This window comes from Struthio camelus, chromosome 12, assembly GCF_040807025.1.
Source record: "Struthio camelus isolate bStrCam1 chromosome 12, bStrCam1.hap1, whole genome shotgun sequence".
Classification (NCBI taxonomy): domain Eukaryota; kingdom Metazoa; phylum Chordata; class Aves; order Struthioniformes; family Struthionidae; genus Struthio; species Struthio camelus.
In genome coordinates, this window is record NC_090953.1 from 14,487,506 (window position 1) to 14,505,830 (window position 18,325).

An 18,325-nucleotide genomic window follows, 5' to 3' on the forward strand; every position below is an offset into this window, starting at 1 on the left:
CCTTCTGAGTTAGAGAAGTAGTCCTACTACCTTCTGAGTTAGAGAAGTAGTCCTACTACCTTCTTTGGATTTTTGTGCTAGAATAGAAACGACCCATGGCCAATAACTGCATGTAAACATAGAAAAGAGTAAGAATCACCAGAGAAAGAAAGGTCTACCTAATCTAATCAGAGTTGAACAAGTGAGCTCAATCATCTGAATTAAAGGGTGTCTCAGGACTGCAGTAGTCCATAGGACATACGTAAAGCCTGCAAAATCTAAACTGCAAAGTTTTCAGACTCAAGAGTTAAAAACAATCTCCCAACACTACCTTCATTTACCAAATGTTGCACCGTCTTCCTGAGCCTGCAAACACACAGCAGCCAAATTCACTCCTCCAATACTCTCTTACGGACATCAATATGCAGTAAAGCCCGGCTCTTCCACATTAGCCTCTATTTCAGTGATTAATTTTTGAGAAGACAGAACTAGGGGAGGGACCTGCTGAAAACAGACAAAACCATGACTGAAGGTCAGGGGAGATACCCACACAAAGAAAAGGAGAAGGAGAAGAAATAGGGGGAAAAGGAAGACATAGGAGCAGCCTCGAGCCCCACAACCAGCATGGGGTCAGGAGAGAAGGAAACAGCAAAGGCGGCCCATTTCTGAGCGTGAAGGGCTGTCGCCTTGGTCCTTTCTGCGCTCCCAAGTCCACTTTCAGGAGCCAGCCTCGAGCCAAGAGCAGGGAGGCCGCACAGCCCGGCCCGGCCGCCCTGAGCTATCACCGCAGCCGCTGCAGCCGGGCGGCCCGCGAACCCATTTCCCCGAAGCGGCAGCCAGCCGCAGGGCGCGGCCACCGGGCAGGCTGCGAAGACACAGCCGCTTACGAGATGAACTTGTGTAACGAGCTCGGGAGAGAAACCGCTCCTCCGCCGCGCCCCCGCTCCCTCCTCCCCCCGGCGGAGCCCGCCCGTCTCCGCTCCTCCTTTGCAGCCAATGGCACTAAGCGAGGTGGCTGCATGTGGTGGCACGGACCCAGCGCCCAGGCTGGGAGCAGAGGAGGAGGCAGCAGGCTCTGCTCATCGCTCGCTCCCTTCTCCCGCTCCCCTGCTCCGGGCACCCCTCCCGCTAGCGGCGGCCAGCCGCACGCCGCCCTCTCCGAGCTCCCTCCTCGGACCCTCTCCCCGCCGGTACCTGCAGCATGGACTCGGACTCCGGGGAGCTCAGTGAAGGCGAGCTGGTCTCCCCTGCAGGTAAGCGGGGGGCCGGAAAGCGGGGGCCGCTGCCCTCCGCACAGTGGGGCTGGAGGGTGACTGAAAGAGGGAAGGGTGTTTTTTTTCCCTCCACCCCCTTTGCGCGTTTCATATGGTAGCTCCAAGCGAGAGCTGCCGAGGCTCCGCGATGAGGAGGGGTCGCCACCGTCCCGCGCGTGGCGGCGCTCGGCGGCCGCTTCGCCTCACGCGGGCCGCGCCAACCGCCCCGCCAACGGTCCCGCGCGAGCCGCGCCAACCGCCCCGCCAACGGTCCCGCGCGAGCCGCGCCAACCGCCCCGCCAACGGTCCCGCGCGAGCCGCCCGGCCGCAGAGGGACTCCTGAAGCACGGCTTGGACTCGCCGTGCGGTAACGTGCGCTCGCAGGAGGGGAGAAACCGGCCAAGGCGAGAAGCCTGCCCTTTGCTGCCCGCTCCGGAGGCGGTGCAGCGGTAACCGGCTCCTCCGGCGGCTGCTTGGGCAGAGTCGGCGGGGGCAGGAGGGGCCCGGCGCCGGGCTCCGCCGGCCGGCCGCTTGCTCAGCGTAGCGGAGAGGTCTGTCCTGAAGTGCTACAGTCAAGCATGACACGACACGCGGTTAAATCTGCGGTACTGGCGTGAGTCTGATGCATTTGTGCTTTATATCCAGAGGCTGCAAAGCTTTTTGGGGTTGGCTAGTTTCTTTTGCTGTCTCTCTAGGACTGCAGCAGTTGAGGAAGCTGTGTGGAAGGGGAGTCTCTCCCCCACAGACCTGGTGTGCCAGGCACTCAGGCCACTAGGATTTTGTTTTTCAGAAGAGTCTCGACTTGTCACCAAAAACATAAAACTGCTGCTGCCTGGTTGCTGCAGCCTGCATAGTTTTTAGATGAGACAGAAGAAAAAAACAGAGGAAAAAACATCTCTTCTGCCATTCCCAAATCTCTGCATTCCTGTGTCCTACGCAAAACAACCGTTGCTGATGTGCTGTAATCAAAGGGTGCCCTGCACAAGAGTAAACGAGGACAATAAACTTCTACTTGTATGTATGCTGGATTTTATAGATTTGCTCTACCAGTACAGTACTATCAGTCCATAGAGACCAGCTGTCAACTTTATCCCCTTTCCCTAGGGGCATCTCCAGGTTTCTAACTTTTCTTCAATCAGTAGTGATGTTACCCTGCCATCAGCAAAGCAGACTCCAATAGCATCTGCACAGAAAACTATGTAGCAACTGGGTGATTACTGAAGCTAGATGTAGAAGAAAAGATGCAGGCCCATTTGACCTCCAGCTTCCCATAGGAGAAGTCATAAATGTCTTCTCTGAAGCCATTTAACCAGCATGAGACAAGTAAGCACAGTTGAAATGATGTCTAAAATTATCTCAGTGACCATAATAAACCCAGAAAGAAAACATGGTACATTACAGAGATGATCTTTGAGAAGAACCTCTTTACCATGACATGTCCAGTTTAGACATATCTTTTATCCCAGCTGATACTCCCTCCCCTCCAAAAGGAGTCTACACCAAGCAACAAGCATTTTAACTACTACAGAAAAAGATGCCAAATATTCTGTGAAAACTTTTAGGGCCTGTCCTGTTAATACTTCAGTGATGAACAATGGTAGGAAGTCATAAAATAATAGATGTCATCTGGTCTAGTCTCCCAGTATAACAGGATTTTATGGCATAGTCTTAAATCTAGTCCACTTTTAAATATTAGGGGCATTTACTCCTCATATCCTGTTCTGCATTTTCTTACTCAAGATCTAGACATGAAATAAGACTAGCAACAGGCTGTACAACTCCTTATATTCATAAAGCACTGTGAGGCTGAACTTAACAACAAAACCACTCACAGCTATACTTTTTCCTACAAATATTCAAAGCAGTGCATGAAGCATGAGTTACAAACAACATTAGGTTTATAGAGAAACTGATGTAATACAGCTCCTGCCAACAACTTACTCTTGTTATGAATAGGATTTTCTTTTAAATAAATTAAAAAGATGATTCTACTTAGAGATTGCCATAAGTGCTTTTTATGTCATCACTTCCCAGCTGCCAACAGTTGATGCTCATTATTCTCTTCTATGCTTTTTTCTTTTCCTTTTTTGTACCATCTAAGAGAAGAAAAATCTGGTATTTTGACCATACATGGCAGATGCCTATGCAGTAGAATAAAATTGGAATAGAGTGAAAACTTAATGTTTTTCTCTTAGCCAGTTGCATTCATTTTCTCTGCCCTAAAGAATTTACTTGCTGTTGGTATCCACCATCCTCTTCTGAAAAATGCACTTTTGCTAGATTTCATTTGGCCTTTTTTCAATACTCTGCCATATGTACAGCGCAGTATATCTCTGTATGTGGGTGTTCACTTGTCACGATGTCAGTCACTAGTGCAGGCACAGCACTTGAGAGGTAATAGTGCGAGCTTCAGTCATCACCTTGTTGAAGGAGGAATGCTGAGGTGCCGCACCCCACAGATCCCAGTGGCCAGGGGCTTTCTGCTTCCCCTTCACAGGGCAAGCAGAGCACCTCCAGAATGACTGAGGGAAATATTTGGGGTGAAATCCTAGTAATGCTGCAATTTTGGCTATTGCCTTTAGAACAGCTAGAATTTCGCACTGAAAAATGACACATTAACCTGAATGCTCAACTTAACTCTCATCATTACCCATTTTAGCACCTCCTAGCATGCAGAGCAATGACTTCAGCTTACATGAATCAAAACTTCTGGTGGTCACTGCCCACTTTTCAGTTCTCTGATTGTTCAAACCTAACATGATACGGTTTACTTTTATCACTCGAGCTTCATGGTGCTAATGCAATACAGCATATCCCATTTAAGGATTTATATTCCTCCTGCACTGCTGATTTAGCCTTTTGCTCTCTCCTAGAGGAACACCAGCCATGCCATTCCTGAGAATCTCTAAACACGTGTGGACAGGACAGGAAACTTCCTTGTGTCTCCCCACTGACACACACGCTTGGCTTCCAAGAGCCAGCTGGAGTCTTACTCCTAGATCCCAGCAGCCTCATTTCCTTTAATAGCCCACTTAAAGCTGAGTCTCCAAGGGAGCAGAAGTGCTTTTTCTATGTTTACTCTGAATATGTTGCCATGCTAGCAGCTTCATATTTCTTTGGCTCAAACAAAAAGCTCCTTGTATGTGAGAGTAGTATAAGATGATAGCTGTACAAAAACACACAAGCAACCCACAACAACCACCCATAACCAACTCCACAGTCTTGGCTTCCACTAATCTCCTCCCACATCCATCAGACAGCTTGGGTGCAAAGCAGTAAACGGTCAAGGCAGGTTTTCACCCCCAAAATTAATGATGACACAAACTCCTATTAAAAGTACTAGACAGGTCTTCATTATTTTGAAAATTATATATTTTGCATTACAAAATATATATATGCTTACTACCACTACTTTCACTGAAGTTTTTTGAACTTTACTATAGACACTGCTGATCATATTTCTGTGTAAAGTGTGATCTTCCTGTGGATAAGCTTTTGAAAATTGAACAAGCAATCCTTCAAATAGAATATCGTTCTCATTATTTAATGTCCACCTATTGAGAGTTTAAAAAAAAAAAAAAAAAAAACACTCCAGAAGAACAATGCATTTTTTTCAGTTCTTTCACATAAGGTGATCCTCTGTGCCACCTTTCTACCTAACACACAAAAATCCAGGTCATCTCCAACAGCAGTGATTTAGCAGTGGGTTTTGGGATTGTGCACAGGAAAAAGAAAAAGGCAGACCTTCATGTGGTGCAGATTGCTCTAGGTTCACTGGCTAGAACAGGCAGAAATCTGGCCAAATACCTTATTATATATCATATCAGTGCAAGCCTTTCTACAAGCTGCTAAATCAGAATACAGATTGACATTTATTTTAATAGAACTATATAACACTATTAACATCTGAAAACTAGAGGCTAAATTGCCTGTATTGTCTTTGAAACAATACAGATTGTTCTGATTTAAGTTTAACATCTCCTATAAAATAAATTGTTATTGCTAATCCCTTCTCTGACTTCCTTCCTACTGAAGTTGAAAGAAATTTGGCCTTAAAAGAGAGCAGCTTGAGCCCAAAGTAAAATTCTCAGCTGGTAATAGAAATTCATTGACACATCAACACCATGGAGTCTACAATTTTATATGATACCAGAGAAAACAAAATACACTCTTATCACCAGATTTGCATCTATACAGTCAGTGGGAGTCCTGTTATTGCCTTCATTTGGGCCAAGATTTTGGCCTGTGATTTCTAGCGCAGAAAGATTAATACATATTAAATTGTTTGATAAATTATCTAAACTCTACCATGGGAAATAAATATGTACTTAGTAAAAACTATAACAGATCTAAGCTTTATTTACTGCTGTAAGACAGCCCCTACAGGCCTAAGTTTTCTAGAGCTGACGAGTAATATTATTTGATTTGCAATGCTTAGCAAATATTATTTCTGCAAATTATTTATCATGCTCTATGATCTGCCTGCACAAGTGATATTAGTCTTTTGAGCCTTTACATATTTCATTACAGCTTAACAGAGTTAAATGCCATTCCAGAGCTAATATATTCTTGTGAATATAAGATGAATTAGGAAAAGTGTACTATAAAGTATTCACTACTGTATAAAATTGAGGCATGAGTGATGTGCTTATGTGGTATAAAGTGCAAGTAGGCATTTTATAATTTTTTCCAGTATCACACTGGTCATTTAAACAATTTATTTCTAACAAAAAAGTATACTTTGCCCCAGGGAATACCTGTGTTTTTGACAGGGTAGGTTTTGATTTAACCAAGCCTTGTTTTGCTTTTTTTATATAAAAAGATTCAAGTTAGAAATGCTATAATGGGACTTAGAGAAGCAGGCAGAAGAGGCAGACAACAGCATGTTAGAAGTATGGAAACTGAGGGTAAAAAGCCCTGCTATTTTGAGTGGAACGTGCAGATGCTACTGGATGCTTCTGTAATTAAGTGCCTTCAAGCACCTGTATGATAAAGGGCACTCTTCCTTTCTGCTGGGAAACAAAGGGAAAGCAAAACTAGTTGAAAAGAGCTAGACCCGCTTACAGGGCTTTTTGGCTCAAACTGCATGCTGAGGCAGGCATGTAGCTATATTTCTGTGCCAAGACAGAGCAGGCAAGAGACTGCTTAGGATCAGAAGGCAGTAACCACCTGTAAGGGCAGCAGCCAAGGCAGGCAAGACTGGTTGACCAAATTTTCTCAGATCTTGTTTCTCCAGAAAACACCTGGGTTGCTGATTTGCATAGAGGCCACTCTCCAGCACTGGGGTTGTCAGATGGGAGCCTTGTCCAAGAAAAGGGGAGAGGGGGAGAGAAATGAGAAAGAAAAAAGCCTTTTATGGGCAAAAATCCAGTCATGTTGTGATGGTGGTAACAGAAGTGGGATTATTTATGGCAAGTTGAATAAACAGTTTAGTTCAATATGCAAACCCATGCAGGTTTCTGTGTTTTAAAACTGAGTGGAAACAAGAACTTCATGAAGCAGTGGACTAAGACCCAAACTCACCTGCTTGTGCAATAGCAACATCTGTGGACCAGTCTGTTAAGCAGCAACATCAGACAGTATATGAGATAACACCCTCTCCAATAGCTTTAGTGTGCTCCAGTAGGTGACATACTGCTCTTGCATATGCCACAGTAAAAACAGATACAGATCCTGAAAAGTTTCTTCCTACTTTTGAGAGGGCAGCATATGAAGACATGGTCTCAGGAGGGTTGGTCATCATGGTGAAGCAAACTGACTCATTTAGGGATAACAACTTTCTCCTGTGATCAAAGTCAGCTATCACCTTCGTGCATAAATTTTTCTGAGATGCTTAATCAGAACTACTCAGTTTCAGAACAGAGCATGCTAGTACCAGCCTGATGCAGAAGTAGCAGATAGAAAGCAGCCACAACTTTGCCAGGTCAGAGATATCCTGCCGCTCAGGCAGTGAGATTTTGAGTTTACACTTTTTTGAATGGTAGTTATGAGGAGCTCTGCATAGCCCCAAATTGAGCTGTCCTCAGTGATGCTAGTGGTACGCAAGCAGAAAGCAAGCATGTGTGCTGTGTGATGTTTGGACGATTTTTTTTTTTTTTTTTTGGTTTTTTACATTGTGGATAGGGACAAACCTCGATGCAAGAGTTTCTGATGCCAGATAAAGCTCATAGGCAGAGCTGTGAAGCCATATCCTGTTGCATAGCAATCAGTGACTATTCCCATCTGCCTTGCCAAAGGACTGTCCTGGGATGAGATTGGGTTCCAGTTGATGTGCTGTTTTGGCAATAGTGCATGAACTGCACAGCGCAGCCTGCCTGTCACCTCAGAACCTCACACTTCCTGTTTGAAGAGATGCACCTTATATCCTTTCATTGCATCTAGACTAAAGATTAAGAAGTCACAGTAGGAAAAACAGATCACCCATTTTGCTGGTAGAACAAAGATGGAAGAACAAAGTTATAAACCCTGCTCCCAGGGATGGCTCTCCACCCCCAGGCCCCCATCTTTTAGCTTTAGTTTCCTCAGTCTGATTCACCATAACCACAGGAAGGTTTGTACCAGAAGAAGGGAGGGGCTAGCACAGGATGGGAACAAGGGGCCCAGGCAACAGAAGAATGGGAATGCTGCTTTCTATGCCAGTACCCATTAAGAGCGACCGTGAGAAGAACTCTGGAGCAGCAACAAGACTGACTGCAGGTACAATGAGAATCAGAACTCTTGCTCTGATGAAAAGGACTCTGTGAGGTAAGGAAAATGGTTGGCCAGATGTATTCCCTCATGCATCAGCAAAATGAGAAAGAGTTCCTGAAGACCTGGCCTGCCTGAGAAGCCTTTTTATTTGCCTTTTACCCACAGCATCAGCTGGGGCAGGGGAGGGATGACAGGCTCTCCCAGATCCCAGAAAAGCAGAAGTAGGAACTAACTTTCTAAGAGCTCTCACTAACTATGTCTTTTCTAGTAAACTAAGCAGGGCCTGGCTGTGAGCCCAAGCAGTGGCACACAATCCTCTGAACCATTTATCTGTTAATACACTTCCTGGCACTGTTTCAGCCCATGCCAGATAGCCTCCCACAAAATGTCCTGGCACAGGACAGAGAATAAGTGGCCAGTATGAATTAAACAACATTTGGAGTGTGGGAAAGAGCTCAGCTTGCATCCAGACGGCTGTACTGTGCATGTACAACAGGTTTGGTCCCAGTTTATTTACATAGACCTTGTGGTCAAAGCAGGCTGCAGAGAGAGTCTTCATTCCTAGGGACTTCTGTTGCACTGCTCAGAGCTCTCCAGTTTGCTGGTTTGCTTGTGGACCTCTTTCACAGCAGCTATATTGGGCTAAGGCCCCAGTTTGGAGCCTTGTCCAGTTTATTAAAAAAAAAAAGGTGTTATTTGCCATTTTTCTGCAGAAATATCTTTGCCAGCTAGATTATGCGAGAGCATTAAACAGGTTAAAAAGAGTCTAGTCCAAGGAGATCCATAGCAAGCTGGGACAAAAATTGAAGTAGTAATTGTTACTTTATACCCAAGACTTGGACTTCCCCTTGAGGAGCCAAGTTGAGCTGAGGCACTGACTGGCAGACAGTGACCTTCTGCTCTTTAAGGTACCCATCTTTAAGAAAAAAGGCTAAAAGAAAAGAGCAAAAGTAACTTCTCTCCTTGCCAATGATCACAAATCCCTCCTTGGTGGAGGTTCTGTTGTAAATCATAGTTTGTCTATTGGTTTTGGCTGGCCTTCCTATAGACAACCAGTCTCTCAGTACAGATAATAGGTTTTGGCTAACATCTGTCAATGTAACAACAGAAAAGAGACAGAACAGGATGATTATTTCTAGCTGTGATATGAAATAAACACTCCATGGTAAAGACAAACATTCCCTTTGGTCTTCGTACTGGTTTCAGTTTTATATAAGAAGCAATCTTAAAAACAAAGAGTACTGTAGCAGAATGCCTCTCTACCATCAAACACGCTTCATTTCTGGCATTAACTCTATTTATCCAAAAAACTCCGTTACAGGAAAAACTAAATACATTTTTTTCCAAAGAGAAAATAAATACTATTATTGTGTTGCTGTTTCCTTTCCAAATAGTTTTCCATTTACTCCTAGAGTGAACAGTTTACATGGTGAATCACTGGCAGATGCATATCAAACAAATATAAGGTCACATCATCTCTCCCCCTCATACCCCCTTTGGGGGGGGGGGGGGAGGAGGAGGGAGGAACATAGTCATCTTTCCTTTGGGGTGTTTTTGCCAGCAAGGATTTTGTATCCTCTAGTGATACGACAGGAAAATGTCAAAGTCTTTTTGTTTGCTTGTGTTTAACTTTGTGTATTTCTGCGTCCAGTTTCCCCATCACTCCCAGAAGTTAGAGGAAAGTAGAAGGTTAAAGATATCAAGAGCAACCTTTTTGTTCACTTCAAAGGAGATTATATTTGGTGTCTCACTATTCTGATACTCAATATGATTTTGATGCATTCATTAATGGCTTCCACTGTTAGAAGTGTTTAATAGTAGATGCAAAAATAATCAATACAGTTATAATGCACAGCTGCTAAATTTAAAAGTGGCAAAGAATCAGTGATTCAATATGTTGATTTAGAAATATGTTCCTAAATCTGTAATTTAGGATAAAATCCACAAGCCTGAACATTTGAAGAACAGTTCTGTTGATTTTGTAATGTGCCAACATGTCATGTTCTTACCAACTTGGACTAGTTGGTCCCCTTTAAATGTACAGGGCTGTACATAAAAGATTTTTTTTTCCTTCAGTGAAGAGATTCATGTCTGTCAGAAACTAGCTTCTACCATACAAATCCAGCTTGCGTTTGGCTACAGGTTTGTTTTACTTTTCTCTTATCTGTATTTTTAAGAGTTTATTTCTAGATCACTTCTTACAGCTTGCTATCAGATATGTCATTCCTTCTTATGTTGGATGATAGTACTTGGTATCCTCAGGACAGAGGCAACTGAGATTTCACTGTGTGTGCCCCTAAAGTACATTCATCCAAAACATGATCACAACTGGCATTTCTCCACAAAGCACTTTCCTTACAGAAATCATAAAGAATTGATGGAAAGCACAAATTATCTCTTTAAGGAGAAACAAATACCAATGCTCACCATAATGCTCCATGGTTCAAACATCATAATTTGGATTAAATTAGATCCTAAGGGCCGAGAGCAGCCCCAGCACTTAGTCGTTAAACAGCTGATATCTGTTTATCCTCAAGATCAGAATACCTCCTGTTTGAGAATGATTTCCAAATTGTGAACTAGGTTTCTTCTTAACTAGCTAGTATTTTTCACTTAAAAAGCTTAAAAGTTATGCTGGTTTTGCTCAGTGCTAGGAGTTTAAAAGCTTAGTTATAACAAGCCAGAAAATAGCCATATTCAATGTTATGTTGCTACCTGCAACAGCCTATGGCAGTATAAAGGGATATTTTGACTGCAGGTAAGAGCAGCAAGGGGAACTGCATCCAGGGAGTCCATGCAGACATGCCTCATGCTTTAAAAAAGGCCCAGCGCAGGCTGCTTGCTGTGGCATGCAAAAGGGAAGGAAGATTCCCCCACCCTGCCCACGCACACACCTTTGACTGCCACATGCTGCCAGAGAGGTTTAGTCTCTCCAAGGAACAGGGGCACCAAGATTTTTGTCTATGCCTCCTGACATATACCTTCTAAAACAATTTTCGCTTCTCCCTCTGTCAAGTCTCCAAAGCCCTTTGTCCTAGTTGATTTAAAAAAATAATAATTCCCTTTTCATTTAAAGTTTTTTTCTTGCTGCTTCTCAGACTTGTTTAATATGTTACCATAAAGCCCATCCTCTCTTTTTGCTCCAACAATATTGCTGTGTTTCCTCTCCAAAAGCCCGCATCTTTTCAGTATAGAACCAAGTTTCTCATTTCCCCTGTGCCTTGGCCAGGGTAATAGGTTTTTCTTTTGCAATATTCTTCCAGTCTTGATCCAATTCCTCTCAACTCATTTCTTTTCAAATATTCTTGTTTTTATGAATCCTGTCACTATGATGGGGGAAAAGCATCGTCAAGTTGTATTTCATGAAAAGGGAAAACTGATGGGAGTAAAGCACTGAATTGTCTTTGTAGTTAAAAGCGTTAGAAACAGATTTACTTTGCCAGAGAAGTTAACCTACCTCCTCCAGCAAACAAACAGTACAAACAGTGGGCTTTCACCTGACATTGTTGTCATCCTGATCAGTAAAGCATGTCTAGGAAAGGGAAATTAATTTGGTTTGGAAATATCGAAATTAAAAACAGGTAGATGCAGTATTTGCCAGAAAATAAGACAGTCATGTTTCCACAGATGATAACTTCTCCAGTACTTCCAAAGCACATTTCTGAGCAAACACCTCTTTGGAGGATCAGTATATCCTCACCTCCGTAAGATCAAATCTTGAATAGCAGGTCAAGGGGGAGAATTACATTTCAATCCAGTCAGAGCAGCCTGTAACTCACCGGTCAAATGAAGTCAGAGGAGGACATTGCTTTCTAGTGGCATAGCTTAATCACAAGGAATAGAAGAAAACAAAGGGTTGCCTGTCCCTTTGGCAGAGTATTCTGATGAATCACAGCGTGCAGATTTTGTTCCCCTTTTAAGTTTACTGATTTATTCTTCGAAGTTCTAATAAGTTTTTTTAATGAAGAGATTAAGAGGACTCACACAAGTTGCCTCTAGAAAACAAGCAGAAGCCTGTGCTGTGTCACAGCTACAGCTGTGAAAAAGTAGTAAAAAAAGCTTCTCCCAGAGAGATATTTTAAGTTCTAGAAAAATATTGAAAGAGGCATTCTTCTCCTAAGTGAAGAAGAGTTTAAGAGACCTAGAGCACACACATACACCAAGGGAGGAGTTAGGGAAAGGAACCAGTGGAGTTGCCAGCCCGGTACAGGCTCACCAGACCCAACTAACAGGGCTTCCACATTCCCTTTTCCATTTCTCAATTGACCTGGCTGAGCTGCATCAAATTCAATCAGAGCTGAATCCACCCCTTGCAGGGCCAGCAGCCACACTGATGCCTTATCTGAAAGGAAGAAGCCCTTGCTTTTCTTTTGAAGACTTATCTTTATGGCTTTGTCTTACCCAAAGAAGATTGCAAGTTTGCAAGTCTCACATGTCAGACCCACTTCATTTGTCCAGTCAGCCAGCAACACCTGGTGCACGACCTGCCAGAACAGGAGAGAATATACAGTCCTGTACAGCAGCACGCGAGAGCGTGGCTGTTCCCTAGCACGGTCACACAGCAGCCCTTGCCTGTTTGCACGACCCAGCTCAGCAGAAGGGGCATGCTTGCATTACATCAGCTGTTCACAGCCAAGATGCCTGAGCAGCTTCCAAATTCCCCCAAGAGCTATGTCTACTCTTGCCCGTGTACAGTAGATGGGCAACAGTTGTTCTTACATTGCTGAAAGCTCTATGCATTTACCTTTGAGAATTTCTCTAGGAAAATACTGCCGTAGCAACAGCCAAGCAGTATCAAGACAGACACAACTGATGTGCAGGAAGAGAATTTAGGGGATCACTATTCAATGTTTTCCGTGTTTTCAAAGGAGAGTTTAATTTCCTTGAAGTTACTGCAGTCAGTGAGAAGGAGATAGAAAGGCACATGCAAAATACTTGTTTTTGTACACAGCCAGAGGTATGATTAGACATACCAAATAACCAGTGACAGTAACCACAACTGCATGAGTTTTTTGTGAATATATACTCACACTGAAAGAGCTTCTCTATAAAGTAGGGTTCCTTTTTCCCAAAGCCACATTTGAAGGCAATCCATACACCATGTATGTCACTGCAGTAAGCTACTAATTCTGGAATACTTTCTCTCTTCCCTCACTTTTACAGTGGTTCAAGAAGTAGTCATGCTTCTTAACAGGGATGATTACTTAGGGACATCTTATGCCTATGCGTGGTCACTTCACCAGTGACTAACATACAAATTCTGTCTGTTCTACAGACCATATGGTTATTAAAGAGATTAGGAGCAAAATCCTTAAATAAATACTTGGCTCCTAAAGCAATATGGCTTCTTTATCAAGGTCTGATAAAGATAGAGATGACATCATAAAGCTCTGCTATTATTTTATATATATATAAAAAATTATATTACAGCTATCTACTTGAATTCACTGCATTAGAAGCTTGCCTTAGTCTAAAATTTTTTTAAGCTGAAAACATTTTTATACAAACAGCATGTGATTGAATATAGCTCAGCTATTTTTAAGTAGACAAAAGTCATCTTCCTCAGCTAGGGAAATGCTATATTTAGAAAAATAAACTTAATGCTTCCAAGCTACAGGCTTCAATATTTTTTTGGCATTAAAATCTAGAGAGGGTAAAATATAGCAAATATAAAATGAAAGCAGTTTCCTTCATAAAAATATATGCAGCAACATAAGAAACTCACTTAGCAAAGAGACCAGTGTTCCACAGAACAGGAATCATTACGGTGGTTCAATAAGGATCGCTCTCTGTTACCATGAATGGGACATGCACACATATCAGAAGATCAGACCTTGAAAAGAAACCTTAAAAATATTTAAGGGATCTGAAAATCTACATAAGTCATAGCAGGGGCAGACTGCCCTGCATCCCTTGAGAGGTATAGGGTGGAAGAACAGCTCTGGAGAAGGAAAGAACGTTATAGGCCACTTTTGTGCCATCAAAACTGCAGACTGCTGTGAGGACATATCAAATCTCTGCTTCCACATAGTTGCCCTGGGAAGCTGCCTCCTTTGGGGGCAGCAACAGGCTGCTCACAGTACTGCCATAGTGCTGGAGAAATCCTGCACCTTGATCCTTGGCAACTCCTTCTAAGGCCCTGAGGGTAGCATATCTGGATTATACCAGAAACTGGAGTAGGTTTTCTTGGGTTCTTAGCAGATCCATAAAAATATAAAATTGGTATGTAAAAGTTATTTGCACTTTGATTCATAAACACACACATCTTTCATGATGGGGAAGGGGAAAACAGAGGCCATCTTGCTTAAAAACAAACACAATTTACAGTGAAAAAGCAAATAAATAAAAACTAATCTCAGGACAGCACTACTTGAATGACTGATCCTGCAATACCACAATTAACCACACAGAGCAGATACTGCAGAGGGAGAGCTAGACAGCTAGAGCTGAAAGGTATGGATGGGATACTCCTAGGATACGTCCAAATGGACGATTCAGAGCTCTACTAACAGAGCATGCAGGGATTCACATGTGCAGAGTAACAAAACAGGACAGTACTGAAGAAATTCCCTGGTATTTCCACATGCTCATTTTCTTTCTATTTTTTCCAAATATCCACAATATATAGGATTCTTAAGACTTCCCATATTTTTCTTCTCTATCCAGTTTTGCATTATTAAACTATGCCAGGTTTCCTCATTCAAAATTTCAGTAGGTGTGTATACTAATGACACTGTATCTATATTAAGCCTGGACTTTAAGAAAATTTTTAACTGCTCACCCAACGCTTTAAAGTGTTGTGAGAGGTAACTGTCATCTGCTTATCTTTTAAAAAAGAAACTTTGCCCCTTTAGTTTTCTATTATGTAATACCTTCCAGAATTTCAAAGTCAACAGAATTTTTAAGTTTAAGGACAGACATATAGTAGGCATATTATAAAAGATACCCATCTAATTTCTTTTTGAAAGGATATCATATGGGAGGTTGCACAATCTGATGGCTAAAGTACTGGACTAACAGCAGGGTCTTAATCACAGCCTTAAGCAAGTATTTCACAGTTGTGTCTATTCTCCTCCCATCTCTAGCCTGTCTGTTTACCTTTACTATTTTTAGGTCAGGAATGTCTTTCATTATGTGATTATGCAGTAAGGGCCCCAAAATATTTTACTAAAAGCTAATAAATACTAATATCAATACAGTGCATGGTCACTACTGATACTTTGATAGGCATATCCTGAAAGAGTTTGAATCTCTGAGAAAGAAGCTGCACCTCTGCAGTTGACCTGTGATTTTACATATGAAAGATACATATGGTTCAATACTGCATTAGGAGTCTTCCAGAGCAGGCTACAGTTTGAGAGCTATTTTATTTTAACCACACTTGACCTCTTTTTTCCATATTAAGACAGGTGACTAGGGAACATCTTTTTTAAATAAGAAGTGCTAATACATGTCATGATACAATAAAGAAACATTACAATTAGAGGTAGAAAATTCCTACTACATTTTTGTAAAAATTCAGTTAAAGAGAAACAGTAATGTTTCTTCATCTTTCCATTTGCTTTTGATTCAGACTGTCTAGCTCTTTGCTAGGGGGTGGGACCAAACACAGAAGAGATCCTGATCAACAGTGGTGGGATGCAGGATTTATTCCATGACTGTGATGCATATACCATGATCCAAGACTATAGCATCTCTAAGAATCTGACCAAAAGTCAGGGTGAAAAATATCCCCACAACACTTAAGTTCAGTATGTTTTCTTCAGAACCTGAGTTTTAGTTCTCCCACATAAATCAGTGTAGACTTTATACACATAACCCAAACCTACCTACACCATCATTTGGGGGTGCAGGGAAGGGGGAAGAGAGGTGCTGTTCACTGTCAAGCTCACTGAAGTGCAAGCCAGAAAACAGATTTCTGATCCTGTCTCAGACTTTTGTGCAAGAAGCTGGATTTCTGGACTGCAAATCTGTGCTCCAAGCCATCTGGCCTCTCTTCCTAAATCTTAGGCAACTCTTTAGCAGAAAGAATAATAAATCCTGCTCTAAGGCAGCTAGATCTATAACCAGGAGTTAGATGAAATCTGGCATGAGATGCAACGAACTCCAACCCTGGTCCCTCTGTGACATAGCTTTTCATTAACGGAGCTGTAACAGTAACCTCACCTGCAGAAACACAGGTTGAGAACTTGTTAATGAACAGCTGCTGTGGATTATATTATCTTCCTTCTCCCACTTGTCAAGATCAGTTTATTTAATCTAGAAATGAGATGACTACAGGACATTTTTCCCCACATACGTACTAGAAGCTTGTTGAAGTTATTTATGGAAAACAGGGATCAGTTGGAGGCAGCTGGAGACAGAGCAAGAAACAATCAGCATATTTGCAGCCAGAGATTTCAGTATGATGTTAGGAAAGTCTTTCCAACTATAAAGGATAAAAGCACTGCATTAAGCTATGTGGAGTCTTTGTGATTTCTCCCTCAGTGGAAAGTTTTTAAGAACAGGTTAAACAAATATCTTTTAGCCTGCTGATCTTATCTCAGAGCAAGGAATGGATTAGATGATCAATTAAAAGTTGTCTTTCAGCATCACACTTCTGTGATATTGAAGCACAATATACAGCATTTTGAAGCTTAGTCCAGTGATGTAAACAGCCATTTTCTACACCAAAGCAAACTTAGCCTGACTTGGCCTCCTTGCCAGCAGATAGAACTGCCTTCACCAAAACCTGTCCTTAACTGCCAGTGTTGAAGATGAGATGAAGTCTATTAGATAGAAGTTCCAACCTCTCTGAAGACTATCGTTACTTTAGTTTATATCTGTGTAGATAATTTACCAATCCTAACCCTACCTAAGCAACCCTTGCTGGCTCTAACTTTGGAGCTTCTGAACCTCACTCATTGGTCAGTTACTCTAAAGTCACCTGCAGCTCAGTGATTAATACAAAATGTAAATACACACAGCTCAGTTATGAGGCCTATAAAGACAAAGGTGAGGAAATTGTTAAAGAAAACCACTTGATTATTCGCATCCCCAAATCAGATCCAGAGACTTCTGTAGATTTTTGGCTAAGCCATTTGGTCTGGAGAGCATCACTTGTGTGTATCCTGTGCTATCAGTTAACTTGAGAGAACATGGATCTACTTGGCCTTTATCTACAATCCCCTCTAATCTGCCTAGATTCAATTCAGATTAATCTCCCCCTTGCCCCAGCAGCACCTCAGGTATTATTGCTCCTTAATTGATACAGAAGGCAGTGCCCTACAGCCTGTTGACTGCTCTCACCTCTCTGGAAGCTAATGTTCCTTCAGAAAAACCAGGTGCAGCCACCTTCTGTGCCAGCTGGCTTTGAGAGAAAAAGCCAGCCTTTAAGTCATCAGCAGACTACATGTGGAGGTCTGTCAATAACATCTTGTATTTGCATGTTACGTAGCCCCTAGCTTAAGAGGTATTATTAACACCTGAAGGCAATTTTTTCCTTAAATAGGGGAAGCCTATATTCTGTAGGTAGCTGTAACTTGTCTTATGCCCATTAGATGTACTTTCTGGGTGTAAATTACAGCTGCAAAAGAGAAAGTGAATCCCTGCTCTATTAAAAATAGACCATCTACTTTAAGCCTAGAGATTGATTACATGTTGTTTTACAGCCTAATAGTTCAGTGAGGCCAAGATGCAAATTAATACCAAGTGGAGTTACCGAGAAGCAGATATGCTTTCTGGCAAATCTGACAATTTCATTTAATATATTAAACATCAGTTTCGCTGATTTTCATCTTGCCATAACAAAGCCATATACGGCAGAAAAACAATCCTATAAAAAGTAAAACTGTTCCTAAGGTGACCCAAGATAGACTAAACAGACCATCTATCTTAGGAATTCAAATTTTAACATAAAAAGGAATGTTAAAACTTGTGAATTATGAGTAGCCTTAGTCTTTCTTCATAATGCTTTAACTTTGCCCTGGGGAGGAGTAAGCACACTGAAGGAGGTGAAAATGAAGACCCTTTTGCTCACAGGAGTGAGGAAAAGATGAACCACTTTTGGAAGGTCTTAGGCTGTATCTTAACAGATAGAGCACTCCAAAATCATGGTGTGCATCCCAACCACCTCCCAGCCCATAAATGAAAAGCTTAGGACACTTTAGTTTCCCTCCTGTAGACTTTGGTTTCCACGCAAAATAAGGGAGGCAAGATGTGTTCCAGCCAGGTCATTCAAACACACAGGGGACCAAGGTCTTGAGTTGTTCTGCTGAGTTTGTAGCCAGGGACACTAAGCCTTTCATCCAGCTTTTACAAATTCAGAACATGGCAAGGCTAAGAAAACAGCCTCTCTTCAGCTCTATGCTTCAGAAGGAAAAAGATTTGCAGGCTCCAAAGCAAGTGCAGTTTTGCCTTGCATT

At 42.2% G+C, this 18,325-nt stretch overlaps 1 protein-coding gene across 1 annotated transcript in view; it reads left to right on the forward strand.

Moving 5' to 3' along the window:
• The first annotated feature begins 926 nt into the window (after nucleotides 1–926).
• TNFAIP8L3 (TNF alpha induced protein 8 like 3) overlaps nucleotides 927–18,325 on the forward strand; it is a 49,282-nt gene continuing 31,883 nt past the window's right edge. The window contains exon 1 of the mRNA XM_068958668.1: nucleotides 927–1,232. Coding sequence (XP_068814769.1) covers nucleotides 1,181–1,232 — 52 coding nt within the window. The 5' untranslated portion in view covers nucleotides 927–1,180. The remainder of the gene's footprint in view (nucleotides 1,233–18,325) is intronic.